The sequence below is a fragment of the Egretta garzetta genome, unplaced genomic scaffold, assembly GCF_000687185.1.
Source record: "Egretta garzetta isolate BGI_Z169 unplaced genomic scaffold, ASM68718v1 scaffold204, whole genome shotgun sequence".
In the NCBI taxonomy this organism is placed as follows: domain Eukaryota; kingdom Metazoa; phylum Chordata; class Aves; order Pelecaniformes; family Ardeidae; genus Egretta; species Egretta garzetta.
Genome location: NW_009259424.1, coordinates 3999157 through 4009490, shown reverse-complemented (window position 1 = coordinate 4009490; position 10334 = coordinate 3999157). Strand labels below are relative to the sequence as shown.

Genomic DNA, 10334 nt, shown 5'->3' with positions numbered 1-10334 from the left:
CAGCAGACAAAGGCTGAAAACACAGTGCATAGTAGACAAAATAAGACTGTTCTTAAAAATAAAATAAAAAAGAAATAAAAGAAGAAAAAGGAACTGAACAACAAGCAACAATGGAATTTTTCTAGTGGAAGAGGATTTGGGGGCTTCATAAATAAGTGGAAAATTACTAAAATACTTTGCTATATGATATAAAAAAAGCGCAAAGTGTTTTCCAGTTGTCACCTAAGCGCTAGATGCAACTTTGTAGGAGTAAGTGTTTGGAGGCAGCTTTGAGCTCTGACTGGTACAGGCATTCCAGCAGGGTAAGGCTGCCAACAGCAGAAGAAATCCACCCAGTAAGACACAAAAGCCACTGAAATAGAATGCAGTGTCATACTCCTGCGTCCAGTCGTAAAACCAACCTGAGGGTGGAAATAAGAGAGAAGTACTCCTGCGTCCAGTCGTAAAACCAACCTGAGGAAATAAGAGAGAATTGCATCAGTGAGGAGTAATACAGCGCTGTAAATTAGAGAAACATCATGGGGAAAAAAAAAACCAAAACAAAACCAAAAAAAAAGACCAAATCTAAAATGCAGCTTGACCATTTAGACATGAAATGTGCTTTTCATCAAAGCCAAAACCAGACCACAATCAGCTTGGCCAGTTCAAGCAAAACAGGCTTTAGTTTTTGTTGAAGATTTTGATTTCATCTTTCCATTGTTATTAGGACCAACTAGAACTACTCGCATGCAAATTAATTCTGTCTGGTCCTGACAAGCTCATGTTCATTTTATAGTATCTACCTTGACCTTACCTACAATCGGTGGTCCGAGGCTATTTCCAAGTCCAGCAAAGAACATCAATATCCCATATGCATGAGTTAGTTTCTCAATTCCCACAGTCTTCGTTGTTACATATGGAAATATCGACCAGTTCCCAGTCAGAAAACCCAAAATCCCAGAAAGCATCGCTAATGTAAGGTAACTTTTGGCAAATGGAATTGCAAACAAGGCCACTCCTGTCATTAGTAAGGTAGTTACGTATAGATATAAAGTGTTAACCCACTTAAAATCTGCCAGTATTCCTAAAGTAAGTTTGCCAACAGCGGTCATAATGCCTATAATGGAAATAAGGGGCATATGATAGTCATCTTCATTAATGTTTGCACTTCTTGCTACATCTTCCATGAGCAAAGAAGGAGGAAATCCACCGATATCGAAAAGCAAGATGGCAACAAAGAGAGCTGAAAATACTTTGTTCTTAAAAAGAACAACCGTTTCCTCCCAGTAGTTCAAATAGAGCTGCCACTTCCGTTTGGCGAGTTGCTTGCAGAAGTTTGTCTGTTCTACAACTTTCTTTTTATAAGTGTCTTTCTCATTTACATTTATCGGGCTTAGTACATTCTTATTTAAAATGCTATCCTGTTTGTAATCAGGCATATTGTTCGCACATTTTTCATCAACGTAGCCCTTTTCAAGGATGCTTATGTTTTCTTCAACAGTCTTTTCTTTTTCATGGTAAACAAAATATTGATCTGGGACTTTGTCTACACAGGTTTTTTCTGGTGGAGGGGAATCAGATGACTCCAGTGGTCTCATCAGGCTGCCGCATGCTAATATATTTAGAGACAGTGCACCAACTATTAGCAGACAACCATCCAGTCCATATAGATCGATAAGCTCTCTTTGCAATGCTGCATATATAAAGAGTCCAACACTTGAGCCTATAAAAGGAGCATAAGATCAGTTTAAACCGAAGAACCAAGAACATTCTTCAACACCAACAAACTTCTGCATTTCGGCAGCTACAAATATACTGCCACAGGCACGGTAACTCGTTTGTTCTCCTCTCTCCTCAGTCTAATGAACTGGTAAGTTAACATCCCTCTTGAATTTACAGTTTCTTTACTGAGTATGCACAAAATAAAAAGCCTTTCAAAATATCAGAACAATCTATGACAATTGACACTAGCAGACACTTTAGAAACAAGTAGGATCAATACTATAGCTGATGAAAAACATCAAAGAACTATTAAGCCACCCTTCTGCCATGCATTCACATACATGTATCCTTTCAGGTACCCTTTTGAGTTAGCACAGTGAGAATTTCACACACCAACATTTTCCCCTTTCTCCTCCTCGCTGCCACCTTCCTCCTCTAAGGCAGGAACAAACCAGGGGTTCACCAAGAACCCTCCCAGAAACGGCCCTTGACTGCTTGGTGTTTAAGGAGAGGGGCTTACATGATGTGAGTTTACTCCAAAGGCGTTTCTGAAGCTCTGCAGGGCCAAACATGCATTTGAGAAATTTGGCTATTTAGAAGAAAACACTGAAGAGTAAGCAATTACTATGAACATAAGCATTTTATGCAATACCACAAATTTAAAGAAAAAGCTCTCAGTTGAAGTGAGCATGGATCCACTGTAACCAATGGATGTCCACTCACAAATGCAGAGCATTGTTTTTTCAAGTCAATTTAAAGACAAGCTTTAAATGAAAATGATTTGCTGAAGCCTGTCTCTAGATTATATTAAAGCCATTTATTTACTTCAGTGCTAAACACAGGAAAAAATAATTCTAAAATTCAGACTTGTTTTATCTTCCAGGTACTAAAATTAATCAGGGCTCAAGAAGACCAGGCCTTAAAGCAAACTACCTGGAATCCCAACAAAAGCCACTGAAAATGATTCCAAGGAACATTTCTGCAGAAGTTCCCCTTTATTCTACTGGTGTGGATCTGGCATTAATATCTCGCAACACTGACTGTTCTGTCCAGGCCTCCCCTCACTAACAGCATTTTCTTTGTATTATCAGAGGCTTGTTTTTCCAGGATCTGTTTAACAGACATGGACAAAAAGCTGGGATGAGCTTTTGGAAGATTTCAGAACTTAGTCTCCTTTTAGACTGGAAATGAAAAAATATTAAAAATGTATGCCCAAACTTCAGCTACTCCTTTAAAGATACAGCCCATGTGAGGTTATGGTGACCCAGCATTTATATTCTGTATCTCTAATCGCCTTCTCACCTCTGATCTTGTATAAGAAAGAAGAAGGTGAAGAGAGCTCTATGGAAAGTTTCCTTTCTTATCACTCACAGGATACAGCCCAAGCTATTCATGAGTCTGCTTTCATTTTAGTGAATATCCTTTTCTCATCTGTGTGGATAACCCATACCACACACCTGCAAGTGTAGCTACTATTTTATCTATTTATTGCTACTTATGTTTTGACTTAGGTACTTCAGGACGTAACTGAGAAAAATATCTCCTGGGGTTTATTGCCAGGGTAATGGTAGCTATATCAGAGTTGAAAAGTCAGAGAGAATGACAATTAAAAGTCATACCTGTTGAAATCAGACCAAGTGCAAGGCCTCTGCGTTTGTCAAAATAGTGGCAAGTGATGGTAACTGTTGCGGTATACAAAAGGCCACATCCAAGCCCTGGAGGAAAAGAGTTAGAAATAAAGCATGCAACATACTCTGGGAAATGAATGCCCTTTTTTATTCCCCAGAGAATACAGTAGTGTACCCCGGGCACAGAGGTACTTTTTAACTCTGGCTCAGCACCAGCCTCGTGCTGACAAGCCTGGTAGGTTGCCTGTACTCTCCCACCTCCCTCTCCCCCGACCGTCCCTGGCTGCAGAACCTGCGTGGAGCAGGCTGGCTTTGACGAGTTCACCAGCTCAGGTTCTGTGCTACGTGGAAGGGTTATGTGGCTTTCAGGCCAGCGGCTGGCCCCAAAAACCAGCAGAGCTGTGTCCGCGTGGCACTGTGCCCGAGCCGGCACACTGCTGGGTCCCTGCTGGCCAGCGAGGCGCCTGGGTTCCCGACACGGATAATTCGATAAACCACCCACAGCAGCCCTCTGCCTCACAGAGGGGCAGGTCACCACTGCCTGCCAGGAGAACAGGACTTTCAGGCCTTTAGCACAGCATTTTAGGTGCAATCCAGTTATGTGGAGAATAACATTGCTCCCTAATGATCCCTAATTTACCAAATTAGAATGAGTACATGACAAAATTCCTGAGGAGATGTTATTCCTTTAGGACTGGCACTTCATGACTGCAGAAGACCTGCTTGATTCCACCCCTTAGGTAAAACCTCAGCTTCTCCATCTCTAAGAACTGTGTCAACAGAGGGCAAATTGTTTTCAAACCCTGATGAACACATGCGTTGCCTTTATCTTTCACTACATGGCAACAGTCTACCTGTGCAACACCCCTCCCCACCCCAAAGTAAAGCATTCCTTGATAAATCAAGTCCCTGACTACTGCTGCCTCTGTGAATCAGTTTCCCATTTCAGATTCATAAACTGAGACTCAAAATAATAAAGATTAAGTCTCCAGATGAAGGAGAGGTGTTCCTTACCAACAACAATCCCATATGAAATATATAGAAAGTATATGTTAGGTGCAAAACTGCTCATCATGAGGCCCCCGGCCACCATAAAGCCACTGAAAATTGCTACTGGTCTTGCTCCAAAAGATGACACGCATATACTGCAGACAGGACCTAGAGGAAAAGCAGGAAAAACATTCCTAGTAAATACCAGCATCAGTAAGAACTGCTAAAAATCTCAGCCTATGGATATGTTTCTTGCAATAATTACTTAAATATATAATTATATTAAGTAACAATTCAGAATACTCATTTTTACAGGATTCTTTAAAAAGTATCAGTTATAAAAACATACACGATCAGATTTTTGCTCAAGGAGAGACTGACATCAAGACCACGAAATGGTACCAAGGTTGGGAGGGAGAGCGCGAGCAAAACATTCTTCAAACGCAGGATGTACATGCATACTGGACTGCAACGCTGTCACTGCACACCTAAGGACTTGTACAAAGGTTCTGAAAAGAATCTTCCTCTTTAGGTACCAAAAGAAGTTAGACCATCAGTCAGGCTTTAACCAGGCAAGTATTTTTTTGACAGAGCCTAAAAACTGTGTTTCAGAAAAGACAATTATCTGTATTGATATTTAAGATTTACTAAGATGAGATTTATAAAACTGAAATGGAAAATATTAACTTCTGATCATAATCATGGTAAGAATGCCACCTGGTGCTTACATAGAGGAAATATCTGCTGATATACCAGATAAAGACAAACAGCACTCTTCCCTAATTTTCTAGGGAATTAGATACCTGCTAGTTAGTGTTCTGCCAAATAACCATTTACTACCTATCCTGGTTTCTACTGTAAAGCTATGGAAACTAAAAAGCATTTATTGAGAATGTCCAGAGCAGCATTCATGAAGTTCAGAAGAGGTTTCTCCCCCTCTTCACCTCCCCAATATTTCTTGGTTGGCTAGTTCTTCAAAACAAGAACAAAGTACAGGTACCATTCGTACCCTGCCTCTACTCAGCCAGTTCTCTCCTCACAGAAGTTGTAGAAAAGCATTTATTTTCAGTCGTGTGACCTGGAATATGCCTTTTAGTCTAAAGTAGTGTGCAAGCTTGGTGCCTTGCATAAATAAGCAACCAGCAAGGGACTGGGCTTGCAGAAGACAATTTCTCATCTGAAACCCTGCAGTTCCAAACATTCATACGTAGACTTATATATTAGCTTCAAGATCCTGAACTCAGCAACTGAGACTAGAAGTTAGATACACAGATATATGACATTATTTAAAAAACAACAAAAAAATCCCCAACCTCACCACCTTTGTATCTCATTCGCAGTGACAGAAAGACACTCCATGGTCAATACAATCTGCAAAAGCCGTAACTTTGGAGTCTGCCATTTGTTAAGGTTGGTCCTCCCTGACTCACACATAACTGAGATTCCCCACAGATGGGAGGTGAGCCCAAGGAGGTGATATGAGGTGAACAACAGTTGGAGCTGAGGACGGTGCTTGCCTGGGTTTGCAGACAGGAGCTAGCAGCTGGGAATGCAGGCAAGATTTTCGTGTGGTTACCGGCCATGGGACAAGCAGTTCTGGCAGGCAGGAGCACAGACTCGTTACCAGGTGAAACGATTCTCAAAGGCAAGGCAGGTCAGAACTTTTGCCCTACGTAAGAGCTATCTGCCTAGGGAACGTAAAGGGAAGCGAGTCTGAATTGGGGCTTATCCACGCAGAGTCAGAGGTAAGGAAAAATCAAGAAAAATCTTCTGGGGAAGTGGGGCTTATTTGGATTTTGGAAATGATGGAAAAGGAAGATGTAAGCGCTTGCCGCTTCTCAAGAGTCAGCATGCTGTGGGAATGAAAGCTGGCCAGAATAACTTGGGCAGAGTAACCCGCCAAGAACAAAAGCTGAGAGTGTTAGATCGTTGCTGATTCTTAGAATTAATTACTAGAACTGGCAAATTAAGATTGGTATGTTTCCTAAAACCACGGGATTTAAAAATAAACAAAGGATTGAATCTGTATTACATAAAAAATTCTTCTACACTAAAAGAACATTAGGTAGTGATAACATAATTCAATTAAGCAGAGGAATTTGCACTCTTTCTATTCTTTATTTCTCACCCGCTACCTTGCTAAAACAAGCAGTATTTCCCTTCCACCTGCTGTCTATATTTCAACACAGCTACTTTCAGAAGGTGTCCATCCAGCCTGGGGTGGTGGCATGGGTACAGACTGCACTGATCACTACTGGAGGATCCAAGGTGAAGCTGGACCCTCTGACCCCGAGCCAGAAGAAGGGAGACACAGAGCTGAAAAACATGTCTTCATAATCTGACAAGGCCACTCTCCTCTGGAACACCATCAAAAGCATCTCTGACAGGGTCCAAGGAGATACTCTTCCAGCTTCTCCCACTTACAAAACATAATCCCAAAGGAGAACAGAAAGTACAAAGAGATCTTTTTGCTCTGACATGGAAAACAACCTGCACAAAACTGAAGAACCTGCTCCAATAAGCTCAGTATTAATGTGTCATCTCACACAGCAAGAGATCTGGCAGCTCAGCAATGACCCTGTTTATAAGGAGTGCCAGTATAAGTATTAAAATAGTTATTATAGGTCTCCAGGATGAGAAGAAAAACAACTGCATCTTCCCTTTCGCCCTAGGCCCTACTTTCACACTCTCCTCATTGTACTGCTAGAAAATAAAGTCACAAAAGAAAACCCCCCTGACAGTCAGCATCTTTGTTCTTTTCCCTGCCTCCTCGCATTCCTTTTCTTTCTCTGTTTCCCAAAGAGCTGGCTTTTTTTTTTTCCACCAGGCACAGTACCTTTGGTTATTACCATGGTATTACCATGCACAGGAGTTCACTGTACACAAACATGTTATTCTCTACAAGTAATTCAAGCACAATGGGTTCAAGGCAGTTAATTCTGGTCAAACATCCAGCTTTCCCAGAGTGGGACTGAGACTTGCTCTGTGAACGCCTGCCCTGTGGATTTTGTTCAAAGAGGACATTCTGAAGAATGCTGAGAGTCTACGTACAGCCACATAGGAAACAGCTCTTCAGGCAGTATAAGGGTTTTCTTTTAGTTGACTCTCTTTCAGAAAGATCCTTCCACTGATAATGTATTTCTCACTGTAACGTGAACAACATAAAAATAAAATCCCAGTGGCAATCCTCAATAGTAAGCATCGGTTTGCCAAGCAACTCCAGGGGTTAGCACTAGTATCAGAATAGTATTTGAAGACATTGATAAATATTTACCCCTTTTACAAACAGAATCTCTGGGGCTTTTTTCTTCCAAACAATGTATCGTAAAACTAGACCAAACTCTATCAAAAAAAGATGCCAGCCCAGTTTGTAAGAATGACAGCTACCTCTAGGAAGAAAACCGTATTGTTCTGAAAGACTTAAAAGCCAGCACAGGAACAGCCACTGCTCTTCTGCACACAACGTGTCAGGCTCGTCAGCCAGCAACACAATTATCAGGCGCTGCAGGGGGGCAGTCAAGAAGATCCCTAGGCAAAATGAGAAGCAGCAGCAGAAAGATGAGGGAGTCTCCCAATAGATCTTCATGCAGAGAGACGAAAGAGGAAGAACTCCAAGGAGGAATTATTTGTACGCTGAGATTTACACTAAGATTGTTTTGAATAAAAGACTTTACCCTCAGGTACTTCCTGAGAAGTGAAAGCAAGCCATCTGCTGCTCACACAAGAACTTTATAACTACTGCAATCTTCTGACCTCCTGACAAGTAAAAGAAGTTTTGTTTAACAGACATCAAGAGCTAACACTTTTTTTACTTCTCACATGAAGAGAAAAATCCTGCAAACATTCCCTTCCTCCACTCGCCCATCTCAAGAGTCCCCCCCCTTCACCTCATACACGCACGATGCTTTTTTGCTAAACAAACCAGACGATTCTTTTTCTTGTTGCCTGCATTAACCTGATCCACCCTACTTGTTGGTATCTGTCTGAGCCTGTTGAAACTGTGGGGTAGAAGCAATGCTCATGGACTGTACGTAAAATCCACTGGACAGAACACAAGAATATTTTTTATGTATTAAATGCATTGCTAAAACCCGGTCATAACAAATATTTTCCAAGTGTTTGTACTTCAGATAAGAATACAGATCAGAAAAAGCCTTTTTACACTGGACAGCAACCCACTCCCAACTGGTTGAAAGGACTTCTCCTTGCTGATAAAGTTATTAAATGAACTGGGCTCCTCTTCAGAGGAATCTCTGGGACACCCTCTCCCCTCCCCACAAACTACGTATAGCCTCTATAGTTTACAGTGGGGACCATGTATACGTGAGGGGTTTTTACAAAAATATGTAGATGCTGCAAAGGGTTCAGGGTTGAAATGGATGTAAAATTAGGATCACTTGGTGCAGGAGAAACACATGATCTTCAACAACATAATAAATATCCTCCTCTGGCCTGTTTTAGTAGGGCAAACATGCTAAATGCTTTCAATTTCTTCCTATGCAAGAAGCCCTACATCATCCATGGAGCCATGTGCTGCATCCCCTATAGCCTGACCGGTGTTACGACACCCAATATCGTAGAGGAGGTCTCACCGCTGCCCTGTACAATAACACCGATGCTTTTCTTTCACAGAAAGTTATAACTCAAGTCATCCCGCAAGGAAGTGATCAACCAGGTCCTTGTCCTCATTCCCTTTTCCAGCTGATGAGCTGAACAGTCCAGCTCAGGGCTGAACGCTGGCCTTAGCAACACTGCCTGTGCTGTGAGCAAGAGGACAGAAATCGAACACCCGGCGGCTAGGAAATTCATCTCAATAAACAAGGTGCTATACTGGGTTTCTATGTCTCGAGTCTAAGTTTAGCGCTCACGCAAGTCAGAAGTAAACATTGTAGAAAGGATACCAATACAGCAAATGTGAAAGGACTCACCAGCATCAGCTACTTGAAAAAATGTTTAAGGCTACATGCACAGAGGGAAGGGGAGAAGACACACAGAACCTTTTTCTGTGCCAGCTGGCATACATATAAGGACATTTTCTTCTGTTTGGTGAAATTGCAGTACTAATATAGCAAAGTCACTGGACCTACCATCCACTGTTACAGAAGCTAGCTAATGTGATTTCCAGTGCTATCGATGAGAAAAAGTCTTCCTTAAGAACATGGATACTAACTTATTTCTGTATGTAGCTGAAAATCTACCATAACAGACTTTTTTTTGCCAGTCTGGCATCTACAGATTCAGCAAGGTGATGTTAAGTTGGAGAAGGCTCACAGAAGAGTCTTAATAACTCTTTCAAAGAGCCTTAATTAGAAGAGCAGAAGTCTCTTGTATCGATGGCAAAAAGACTGTATCAAGGTACAGGCTTAAAAGAAAATTTAGATATAATTTGATTGCAGTCTCTAGACACACAACACACTTATTCAGAGACGCTTCAAAATATACCACTTAGAGATAACTTTATCCATCAGCTGAAAACTAAGCAACTTGTATCGTAAGATTACGTACTTTTAAGGAGGGAATTAACTACCGAGAAAAGCTGCAAGAGAGGGAGAATGCACTAAACAAACATGTTCTAAACCAAATGAGGATTACAATACTTTCTGCGAGCAACACAGATTGCTTAAGAGTACCAATACTTGAAAATATGTCTTTGGATAACTAGATCAGAGACTGAAAACCAAAATAAAGGAGGAGAAGGGAAAGAACAACAAATACTAGAAGGGTCAAGTTAGGAACAGTGAAAGGCAAGGGGACTACCAAAAGGCTTTGGGGTGAAGCTACCCTGTTACTAGCATTCACACACACAATAATGCTGCTGAAATCAGTTTGTTTGGGCAGATTGTTCCGTTATTAAGTTACAGATAATATCTTTTCACATACATGAAAACATGCTAATTTAGAAAAATTCAATTACCCTGATCATCTAATTTACACAGGCTACAGCACACAATGGTCCCACCTAGCCTATAGCACTGGAACCTGCAAGAGGAGAAATAAGAGCAGGAGCAAGGTCTC

General features: G+C 41.3%; 1 protein-coding gene across 1 annotated transcript in view; it reads right to left on the bottom strand.

The window, feature by feature from the left end:
• Positions 1 to 222: 222 nt before the first annotated feature.
• Positions 223 to 10334, bottom strand: part of SLC16A9 (solute carrier family 16 member 9) — a 12628-nt gene continuing 2516 nt past the window's right edge. Inside the window, exons 2-5 of the mRNA XM_035892586.1 lie at positions 4344 to 4487; positions 3321 to 3416; positions 794 to 1702; positions 223 to 401 (exon numbers count right to left, since the gene is read on the bottom strand). Coding sequence (XP_035748479.1) covers positions 223 to 401; positions 794 to 1702; positions 3321 to 3416; positions 4344 to 4487 — 1328 coding nt within the window. The remainder of the gene's footprint in view (positions 402 to 793; positions 1703 to 3320; positions 3417 to 4343; positions 4488 to 10334) is intronic.